Genomic DNA, 10,689 nt, shown 5'->3' on the forward strand with positions numbered 1-10,689 from the left:
TTATACTAAGACGGAAAATTAAGAGCACAAAAGTGAGGCGTGATAGAATGCCTCCATCTTTGAGGTAAATTTCCCCAGTGTTGTTACATACAATATAATATTAATGGATGTACTGTTACGCACTGAGGAAATAAAAATGATATGTCAATCCTTCGGTAAATAGAGTCAAATAATACAAATTTTTCATATGCAATGTTTTATTATTTTTGAGATCCCAAAAACACACAAACACTGTGCATCACACTTTTATATAACTTCATAACAACAATAATGGAATAAAAAAAATATAAAACTTATTAAATACCTTAACTCTATAGTCGTAAAAAAAGACCTCAAAAATGTAAAAAAAATATTAAATGGCACGGAAAGCCGCGGTTTAGTCCTTACAACGCTAATATTGTTTTAAAACACACGTGCAAAAAGTGATTGTTATTTTTTTTATTTTTATATAAATTACTTAACTAAGTAAATCTCAATCCATTCAGAAAAGCCAAGTCGTCGTCGTTGATAAGTCCATTGTACGATATTTTTGAAGGTGTATTCGTTGCTTTGTATAGCTAAATAGTATTTGCCAGCCGCTAATGAATTTTAAAGACAATCAGGATTATAATGATTTCATAATAAAGAATTCTTCCTCTTGAATGTACAAGTGGTTTTCGGGCAACAGATAGGTTACGTAGGAGTGGTCGAATTGCAGGGAGGATAATGGCGAGGCAGCGCGCGGGACGTGGGCGGGCGCCGGGCGGGGGCGCGGGGACGCCCGGGGCCCGGGGACTAGCTAGCCGCGGACGCTCACCGCCGCGCACCCGAATATTTCGTCCATCTGCCGCGAGGAGAATGTCGCCACGATGTGCTTCTCGCCAGCACGCCGCGGCGTCATCTTGTCCTGGAAGTTCACGAACTCGCCTGGCTTCACGTCGCGGAAACGAATCTGCCCAAGAAAATGATCATTATATTCTTCAGTGAATAAGACGACAAACAAGCAAATAGAAGTAAGGAGAAGAGCTAAAACAACAGCATAAATAAGACGAATGGGAAAGAAAATTTGTTGTCCTTACCTGCCGCGGTCTTTGTATTCCCGGTCCTTCAACGGTAAAGTAGCAGTCGGTGAGATGCACGGTTAATGGATTCTGGAAGCTGAAGGTCACGCTACACTCCTGACCCACACTAGGCTGACTTCTCACCTGTGTACAAAATCGATGCTTCAATGTCACCTCGATTATTGTGAATTACGAATAAACCTCTTATGTTGATGATTGTACCTGCACTTGCATCCTTGGTTTATTGAGCGGGAAGTCGTCCTCGTCAGACCAAGCCTGGCGTGTCTGCTTGACGTACGCCATAGCGTGCACCTTCACCATCGAGTGATCCACCAGCTTGTCCATGTACTCTTGTGGAGTGACGTGCAGCTTAAGTACCTCACGCTGTCCGGCGCGAACAATAAACTCACCCTGAGCTCGACGCAGCCTGGACGCTATGGCACCAGTGTAGTAACACGCGGATGCAGTCAGCACACATAAAATCGTACGGTCTTCGTGTGACTTGTTCTAAAATGAAGCAAGATAGTAAGTTTCATAATTTCCTTCCCATAATATGAGGAATAATAGCTTTGAAAAAACATTTACCTGGATGTTCATGGTACAATCAAATGGCTGACCGTAGGGTACTACATCAATGTCCATTAGATCGAAATAGACGTCATCAAAGTTACGATCAGGGTACTCGTAGTATTGCTGCAGACGTTGGTAACCGCGACACGAAGCGATCACAGTGCCACGATCAGGGCCCGAGCTGTCCACGCTCTTATACTCGTGGGTGATCTCCAGCAAGTCGCTTTCGCCCTCATCGTCATCACGACCCGGGTTCTTGGTTAGGATCTTGCGGCCCACTCTGAAAACAAGCCCACGGTTTTATTACGTCTTAATTTTATTGTGAATATATGAAAACCCAAATATACCTATCTGTTTGTTTTCCTGGGAATCGTAATTTTCCTTGTTTATGTTTTAAAGAAATAATAATCACAGCTCATAGCTGATTCTAATTTACTTACTGGCATTGATTGGACGCCATTCTAATGAAGCCCCAGTCGGAATTCTCTTCTTCTTGGAAGTGACAGAGCTCGGAATTGAGCTGGCCATACATGAACGGCGTGTCATACTGGAAACCCACCTCCCCGCGGCGCACGGCCTCTACACTGGCGGGGCCACAATGGTACACTGCTTCAGCCTCCTCTTGAGGCGTTGCATCAATAATTTGCCATCCACTATATCCTGAAGTTTATAGCAATGATCAAAGTATATAAATGATATAAGTAAGTATCGCAAAAGCCAATATCGTGTAACCGTACTATACAAATAATTATTATTTTTACCTTGCGGCAAATCCGGCCTCTGCATCCAAACGTCATTCCAAACATGGAAGTTCCAGCAAGAGTCAAAACAATCCTCGTCGGGGCCGTTGGGCACCTCATTTCCGTCTCGGTCGAAGTATTTGTCGACGGTAAACGTGCGGTTTGTATCGTGCGCCGATACGTAGTTTGTTACGGAGCGACAAGGTATTCCTGGAATAAGATGAAACGTTTAGCAATGAGTTAAAATACCAAAGCCAACGTAAAAGGTAAAACTTAATTACCTAGAGCTCGACAAATTGTTACGACCAATCCGGAGAATACCCAACATTGACCGTATTCCACAGGGCGACCGCCGTCAGTCAGGTAACGTTCCAAGATGGCTACCGAACCAGTCCAAGCATGAGGCGATACTCCATCTTTATATTCCCCGTCATATCGACCGACCATGAGACCGTCATCGTCTGCATTAGCATTAATCTGTGCAAAAAAATATAAATATATATAAAGCGTAGTAAGCGCCTATGAAAAAAAAAGATATTGATCGACTCCTAACTTACAATCGATGAAATAGCGCGACAAACTCGAACTGGATTACCGCGCTCCGAATGCTCGAGACCACTACGTTCCAAGAGGTACATGCACGCCGGCAGCACCACGTCATCGAATTGACCGTAGATCCATTTACGTCCCTTGGGCTGGCGCCATGTACCGCACCAAATCTTACCCTGCTCATTGAGCACGTACTCTTTTCTGAAAGCGTCATTGTCCATGTACACAGAGTCCTCGCGACACCAGGGATTGAACAAAACGTAGATATCCTCATCGCATTTGTAATCGTGACGATTGTCGCGCTGGCCGGTACGGTTCGTTTGCACCCAGCAGTTCCACACCCCCACGGGAGCGGTAGCCGGGACGTGCACTTGAAATGTTATAGTATTGCCATCTTGGCGTTGGACGCTTACGTCCCATTTATCCATTTCGTGGGTCATCGAGGTAAGATTTTGCGAGGAGCCATGGCGGGATCCATGCCGTGAGCCGTAACTGCGGCCGAATGAGGAGTGCTGCGCCGTAGCGCTGTACCGCTCGATTGGCGGTCGGTCCATGGGTCCGGGTGGGCTAAGCGGACTGTGCTGCAGAGGCATCGTTTCGTTCCCAAAAGAGCTGCGTCGCACACCGTACGTAGTGGTTTCACGCATGCCGCTCATAGGGCCCATGGTGCCTATCGTGCTCACCGTCGTCATCGTGCCTATAGTTCCCATGGTCCCTATAGGTGCAATGGTCGTGGTAGCTTCTTGCATCCGTGCCATTCCTAACCCCATCATATCACGGGAATGTTGAAAGACCCCTTGCTGTGTGTTCAAGTTCACAGACAAGACTACTCGTGTCCCTTTCGTAACGCTTGGCTTCGGCCCTGGAAAATTATTTTAATTTACATATTATTGTATGTTCAAAACGTGCGTATCTATTACTACTCATTATTGCAATCTATCTTATAAAATCTTACCGAAGCAAAATACGATACGGATTACATCTTGCTGCTTGTCGTACGTCCTATCGAAGCGAACTGCAAAGAAAAAGTTCTGTCCCCTGCGCAACACAGGATTCGGCAATATGTTGTCGTTCACGAGCTCGTACTGCTCCGTATGATGATCCTTCGCATTGTCTCGAGAGTAGAACTCAGTTAACTCCACTTTAAGTGGCTGCTGGGAATAGTAACTTTGCGGTATCAACTCCATAGTGTCGTGGCGACGCCGACGTTCATTTTGATCGGCCAACTTGCAGATAAGATTATGAGTGTACTGGGTGTTTGGGCTGTTGCGTGATGAATGCTTCATGCGGTGCAATGCTCCGGTGCTGTGAGAGCGCCCCGGTCGATGCTGGGCTGACGGTCCTGGCCGCTGCATGGCACAGCGGCGCGTAAGTCCCGGCCGGTGGCAGAAGCTCGAGATATTGTAGGACGCCGATAGTCCCGGAACATAATTAGACGGCATCCCACCAATCGTTATTTGCTGTTCTCTAACACAGCTCAAAGTACTCATCCCGGAGGTCAATCCCGTGATGCCTCCGAGCCCCATCCCGGTCATACTTGACGTCATGCTTGATGACATTCTGTCCATACTGGATCTGCAAACCCGTAGACAAATTAGAAATTACACAAAATTAATTAAATTTTACTAAGTAGATAATTAAATACCACAGTTTGCTCTATGCCGATGACACCAGAGCGAATGATGGTCCTTATTTCTCTCAATGTTTATATAGTGTTCCTGCAGGAGAGAGATTGTTGTCAGATGCGGTGTCAGGTGTCACGCCGGGCGCCACACTCGCTGGTTTCGGGGCGTCATTGTGCTTGCTCGCTGACTTGGAGACGTCGGGGAACGTGCCATTGTCTCACATATTGTAAACTGCTAACAGTAACTTAACCGCGACGATGAATAGAACGTAAAAAATAATTAAAACTCTTTTTCGTCCATTTTAGTAGTGTTGTTTTATATTGTTACACAATTTTAGGCAAAGATATGTAAAATCTTACAGCCAACCCCTAATAATCTATCTAAACCTTTTTTAATTGTTAGTTTTTAACAATCCTTACTTCCTTACTTTTTAACCTTACTGTTATTATAAATGCGAAAGTAACTTTGTCTAACTATCTTACTTTCAAGCAAAAACTAAAACCGATTTAAATGAAGTTTGGTAAACAGATAATTTCGAGTCTAAGGAAGGACATAGGCATAGGCAACTTTTACTTATTAATGAGAAAAAAGGGTTGAATGGGGGGATGAAAAGTTGTATGGAAGTATCTTCATTTTTACAATTAGAAGACGATTACAGTCACTCCAACTTCATAAAATAGTAGGTAATTAAGCATGTCGATATACACCTTGAAAACTATCACATCACAACTTTCAATATTAGTATTGAAACTGTGAAACAGTTATTTACTGCTCGGTCCAAAATTATTACACGTAAGAATGTATTATAAAGTAAAATACAGATGGTCACTCCCATAATTTACTTTATTAAAAACTTAAATCAAATGTATAAAAAAACTAGCACTTCATTTTGCTATTTTTTTGTTATCTTTTTACATTGCCGTGAGGTTTTTATAAAATCTAAACTTAATAAAGTTAATATTTAAAAATATATTTATTTGTAACATTAATTATAAAAACGTGGGTTTTGTTCTTATTAAAATATTAAATTGCAAACGATTGGTAATGACGTAACAAAATATTATATAAATGAAACAATAGACTAACAACAATACTACAGTAGGAAAATTATGTTGCTAAGCAACAAAAAATGACAATAAACAAATCGGCATTGCAGAGTCAAGCATTGAGAATAAAAGTTCAAATGTAACCTAAAGTGAAAAAGTACCAAAACAGTCGTCTTATAAATATATAAAACGTGTTCCAAAGTCTGACTTCAGCGTTAAAACAATGGGACTTTGTAATTTATATAGTCACAGTGTTGAGATAAAATACAAAAGTTATTTTCTATCAAAAGCAACTTTATTTACATTAATTATTACGGCTTTGAATATAATTTTACCGTTTATTGTGGCTTATAGGAGTAGAGGTAATAAATTCTTTAAATATTTTATTAATGTATACTTAAAATGTATGTAGTTATTATGATAATTGAAGTCTACAAAATTAATGGCAGCTTAATCTTAAGTTGCCTAATATTCAGCTACAAAAATCCATAACTTTGTTCAGATCATATGCTGGTTGACATGTAGCTGTATCAATTTTTGGATTAGCTATGCACGGGATTTAGCCGCATTTGTTAGTAAACTGAAAACACTCAAGCGTGTCCAACTAACTAAAGTAGATGGCGCCATAGTTCTCTTTATAGAACATGAAATTAAGACGTTTAGCTGCCTTTGATTTTACAGGCCTCCATTGCATTTCAATTTGTTTTTTTGTAAGACTTCACTTGGTTACGGTTTCGGTTCACTTCTACGGATTTGGACTGTAGCATATTTAAGATCCTGTGAAAAACAAATAGCAATATTTAACCTGGAGATTTTTAAAGGATGTTTTAAAAGAGTTCTTTTTCAGGGTTTTGGCTCAAGTCACACAGTTTTTATGAACAGCCAGTTGTACGTCCTACATATGAATACTTATTGGTAGTCACAACACTGGATCCTAGTGAATCCATTATTTGTGGTGATGCCACGAACTTAAAACTGGATAAATTGAATGATGAAAACTGTGCAGAAACTCAAGTATATTTATTTATTTAATAGTTTTTTTTTTCGTATAAAGCGTAACTTGAGTCATATAATTATTCCCTTACAGATCCAAGAGTACGATTATAATGCTGATGGTAGATCTGACATGCTACATTTTCAGTTTGCCTTTAATGTGCCACCAAAACATGCAATTACATCAATTGTTTTAATTTTAGGAATAGATTTACAGTTACAGGTAAATACACTTGATTTCACAACCTTATGTATATTATATTTAAATTAAGAATTACCTTATTATATTTAAATTAAGAAGACAGGTAAAATTAGTTGTTTTTCTAATTTTAAGCAATTGCTATTTATAAACTACAGGGGCTTTGGTACTCTAAGGTAAAAAGGAACATTTTATTTCCTTAAATTCTCATGATTCACATTTTATTTATTCAATGTACATGTTCAGTAGTAACCTTTAATCATGAATTGTATTATTTTAGACAAACTGTGAAATGCACATGCAAGCACTAGCGACAATAAATAGCCAATTTGTAATTCCACCATCTAGATTCCACTACAATGGAGACCTAAAATTTTATCAAAAGTCACATTTACCATGCTTAAAAAATGTTATAGATACAAGATATAATATCTCATTATTTAATATTCCTTATAAGCAAGGAGATTTTATACAGCACATATTGCAAAAATACTTCAAAAGAACAGGTAACTAACAACTGAAATAAATAAAATGATTGTTTCAAGAAAATGATTTAAAAAATATATTTTTTCTAGCAACAACACAGGTAAAAAAACTATTCTCCATCAGTCACACTGGCAACACTGAAGTTTTAAATATAAATATCCACTTAGAAGTGCCGGAGATGCACATTAGATATCAACCAAGTATAATGCAAGAATTCAAATGGGCTTGGCCACAATATCTTTCGCTTGTGGTAATATTTTACTGGTTATTCAATGAAATAAAGAAGTTTGTATTCTACAAACGTTTGTTAATGGCTTGGGAAGTTGTGCCATGGAAGGTGAGATAAGAAGATTGATTAGTATAATAATGAGCTATGTATAGTCATGACATAATTCTGTACACAAAATGATGGCCAAGTTAACATGTTCAGTGCCACTGTATTATCCGACAAGTTATTTTAATATTAATAAATCACAGTGGTAAGGAATATGTTGATTTTCTTTATCATGTGATGAAGTAATGCAGGCTTGATGTCCATTCCTTTAAAAGTTATTTTAAAAATAGAATTATAATTTAAATTAAGTTTAAGAGGTTCCAGGTATTATTAGTATTTCACTTAAGTAGTTTTAGACAATATTAGTTAAAAATCATTTGAAGCGAATGGTGTACTTTTGTTACCAAGTCAATTGTCTGATCAATTAGTGAGGGGACATAAGCTTTGATATTTTAATAAGATTAGTGTTGTGCCGATACACCGGAACAGTGCCAGAGTTTCTTCCTAACAGTAGATATTATTATGACAAATATTTAATTTTTTTAAGTGTAATAAAAGAAAATTTAAACTTGAAGTGTTTTAATCTACATCTCTATTTACAATTAACTTTAAAAAGAACACAGTTACTGTGTCAATGTAAGGGTGGGCAGTTGGCTTCCGTAATCTGATTTTTGGTGGTCTAATTCAGCTCTGTTATCTTCTACAATAAATGTTCTTCCAGTGAAGTCATCTAATTGTACCAATAGATAGCGACACATGTAGTTCCCATATTCATTCTGAAACAAGTTAACTTACAGTAATAATAATAATACAGTAAGAAAAATGAATGAAAGTGTCAATTGAACAGTGAAGTTCCAATTGTCCTTTTTCAAGGTGTATAGTTTCATTACCTGTTTCATATCTAATTCAACAATGCCTTTGCTCCTAATGCCTTTAATATAAAACCTCATCCTCATATGCTTAACCCCATCCTTTTCGTAAACAGCATGGCTAACATGTGTACGCCGTCTTCTTGTTGTTTCCTCGCCATAACCTTTAATAGGAGCACCTAGTGCATCTTCAATTCTAGGGTCCTGTAAATTTGGGTTTATTTACATATTGAATTTTGTTAAGAATAACGTCTTTGTACTGTATACCTACATTCTTACACTTTTCGAGAGCTACTGAATATATACTGTTAGGACTATTGCTGGAAAATAGCTCACGAAATACATAATAGAATATAACGCCAGTTACGCCGACACCAGCTAAAATAACACCCGTGTATGAAACAGTTTTTGTAGTTTCTTTTATCTTTTCACCTAGAGGTCGAACATCTGTGGAAACATCAGCTCTTTCTTGGCTTTTGGTTAAACCGCTACCTTTATCAGTTGAATAACAACGAACATAATTAGAATTCGAAAGATTAACTGACGCAGGAATTATTTCTATACACTTGGAAACTCGTAGAACTGGGTAAATCTTAGATAAAATAGACATATTACAATTAAACTTAACGTTATAAAATAAAATTCGGAATTTTCCGAAAATAACTTCAATTTGACAACTCAAAGTTATACACATTTAACATGTCAAAATCATCTGTTAACATAGATTAGACAATAAAGCATTTTTTACTGGTCTACTTTTGTTGAAGGCAGTCATTTTTTCAGTTATAATAATTGAAGATTTATTTATTAGATATGCTAAAACTTTAATAATTCTGGCGGTAATATTTTCCAACATCAAAACTTTACCTATGCGGTATGCGATCAATTTTAGAGGAATAATATTCTATTAATTGGCAATGTGGTAATGTCTTGTCATTGTCATCTTTATGTGAAAATGTTGGCAGCTCGCACTTCAGCAAATCTTCAAAGAGTATATAAAATAAGAGACGGGACTCTTGACTAATTAGATACACAAACGGAGAATAAAAATTGTCTTTTTCAATGCTAGCAATATTATGAACAAGTCTACGTTGCTACCAACCTAAAAAAATCAATCTGTCAGTTTCCTCTTTGACGTTTGAAAGTATTATTCGAGGGAAAACAATTTAGGAAAAATAAAACATTTCGTTAATTGCAACTTTAATTTAATCTTCTGAATAAAGCGAACATATTTTATGAACGCAACATAATGCTCACTGCTTTCGTAATAATACCATTATTGTTTAGTTCACCTACAAAATACCCCAACTTTGATAAATGCTTATTTTTTCCAGTTTGTTTATTTGATAGGTCATATTTTCTGATAGAACTGGAGTAGTAGTGTCACTCTCGTCGGGAGAAATAGAATAACACTGGAAAGAGATTAGCTCCTATCTGTTGGTAAAATATTTAGAAAATTGCTAACAAGACAATATGCATTGAAGCAAAAGAAATCGTCATCATCAAGCTCACTATACGGACACACTATACTTCACTGAGGAGCTCGGAGCCTACCCTCAGGAATGCGACTAGGTCTTATTTAACAACGCAGAGCCAGTGAGGGTTGGTTGACTTCACACATATCTTTGAATATCTATGCAGTTGTATGCAATTTGTAATTAAGAATGTCGGATGGATGTTATCAAGAAATTCGAAGAACGCATTACTATACAGCGGAGATCGTACCTGGATATGTAAAATATGATGGGGTCAAGCGCCAATTGCACTGCCGACGCTCCAAATAGTCCCCTAATCCAAACTTTTCCTATCAAAACATTGCAAATGTAAAAGTCATGTTAAATATAATGTAATGTAAAAATAGAATACAATATTTAAGTTTTACTTCTCAAATAAATTCATAAAATTATCAAGAACCTAAAGATTCCGCATATTAACTCTTTTGTTATAACTATTCTCCATAGATGTGTAACCTATAGATTCCTTAACAAGAAAAATAATGAGCTTAGGAGGCATCATTTTGGGGTAAAGTACCTGTGTTGAAATTAAAATTACTTGTAAGAAAATTGTATACAATCTCTGTCTATTTTTTATAACTTAGTTCAAAAAAAATTGAGGCCGAACGGATCGATCATCCCTAAACAAACACAAAAAAAACCCTTCGACCCTTCGCCCCTTCGACCCTTCGACCCTTAGACCCTTAGACCCTTAGACCCTTAGACCCTTAGACCCTTAGACCCTTAGACCCTTAGACCCTTAGACCCTTAGACCCTTAGACCCTTAGACCCTTAGACCCTTAGA

At 37.8% G+C, this 10,689-nt stretch overlaps 3 protein-coding genes across 3 annotated transcripts; 1 reads left to right on the top strand and 2 right to left on the bottom strand.

Moving 5' to 3' along the window:
- Window positions 1–310: 310 nt before the first annotated feature.
- Window positions 311–4,568, bottom strand: LOC106118404 (hemocyte protein-glutamine gamma-glutamyltransferase). The gene is made up of 10 exons (XM_013313072.1): window positions 4,545–4,568; window positions 3,855–4,474; window positions 2,908–3,761; window positions 2,632–2,827; window positions 2,372–2,560; window positions 2,051–2,270; window positions 1,626–1,890; window positions 1,263–1,547; window positions 1,059–1,184; window positions 311–931 (listed from the first exon to the last, which is right to left on the bottom strand). The coding sequence occupies exons 2-10, from the start codon at window positions 4,465–4,467 to the stop codon at window positions 779–781; spliced, it is 2,901 nt and encodes a 966-aa protein (XP_013168526.1). The 5' UTR covers window positions 4,468–4,474; window positions 4,545–4,568; the 3' UTR covers window positions 311–778.
- A 1,081-nt stretch (window positions 4,569–5,649) lies between these two features.
- Window positions 5,650–8,019, top strand: LOC106118405 (transmembrane protein 231). The gene is made up of 5 exons (XM_013313073.1): window positions 5,650–5,932; window positions 6,418–6,584; window positions 6,658–6,786; window positions 7,043–7,268; window positions 7,338–8,019. The coding sequence occupies exons 1-5, from the start codon at window positions 5,794–5,796 to the stop codon at window positions 7,592–7,594; spliced, it is 918 nt and encodes a 305-aa protein (XP_013168527.1). The 5' UTR covers window positions 5,650–5,793; the 3' UTR covers window positions 7,595–8,019.
- A 65-nt stretch (window positions 8,020–8,084) lies between these two features.
- Window positions 8,085–9,092, bottom strand: LOC106118154 (mitochondrial import inner membrane translocase subunit Tim21). Its single transcript, XM_013312714.1, has 3 exons — window positions 8,663–9,092; window positions 8,413–8,595; window positions 8,085–8,298 (listed from the first exon to the last, which is right to left on the bottom strand). Exons 1-3 carry the CDS (start codon window positions 9,083–9,085, stop codon window positions 8,146–8,148), a joined length of 759 nt encoding a protein of 252 aa, XP_013168168.1. The 5' UTR covers window positions 9,086–9,092; the 3' UTR covers window positions 8,085–8,145.
- Between the last annotated feature and the right edge of the window lie 1,597 nt (window positions 9,093–10,689).

The sequence above is a fragment of the Papilio xuthus genome, unplaced genomic scaffold, assembly GCF_000836235.2.
Source record: "Papilio xuthus unplaced genomic scaffold, Pxut_1.1 DF827597.1, whole genome shotgun sequence".
In the NCBI taxonomy this organism is placed as follows: Eukaryota; Metazoa; Arthropoda; class Insecta; order Lepidoptera; family Papilionidae; genus Papilio; species Papilio xuthus.

Bases quoted from the DNA above. Each gene is read 5' to 3' on its own strand.
- LOC106118154 (XM_013312714.1), bottom strand. From the start codon at position 9,085: ATGTGTATAACTTTGAGTTGTCAAATTGAAGTTATTTTCGGAAAATTC. The intron at 8,596-8,662 runs GTAGGTATACAG...CCAAATTTACAG, and splicing joins CTCTCGAAAAGTGTAAGAAT to GACCCTAGAATTGAAGATGC. The intron at 8,299-8,412 runs GTAATGAAACTA...AACTTGTTTCAG, and splicing joins TTGAATTAGATATGAAACAG to AATGAATATGGGAACTACAT.
- LOC106118404 (XM_013313072.1), bottom strand. From the start codon at position 4,467: ATGGACAGAATGTCATCAAGCATGACGTCAAGTATGACCGGGATGGGG. The intron at 3,762-3,854 runs GTAAGATTTTAT...ATAATTTTCCAG, and splicing joins CCGTATCGTATTTTGCTTCG to GGCCGAAGCCAAGCGTTACG. The intron at 2,561-2,631 runs GTAATTAAGTTT...ATCTTATTCCAG, and splicing joins AACAATTTGTCGAGCTCTAG to GAATACCTTGTCGCTCCGTA.
- LOC106118405 (XM_013313073.1), top strand. From the start codon at position 5,794: ATGGGACTTTGTAATTTATATAGTCACAGTGTTGAGATAAAATACAAA. The intron at 5,933-6,417 runs GTAATAAATTCT...GTTCTTTTTCAG, and splicing joins TGTGGCTTATAGGAGTAGAG to GGTTTTGGCTCAAGTCACAC. The intron at 6,585-6,657 runs GTATATTTATTT...ATTCCCTTACAG, and splicing joins AAAACTGTGCAGAAACTCAA to ATCCAAGAGTACGATTATAA.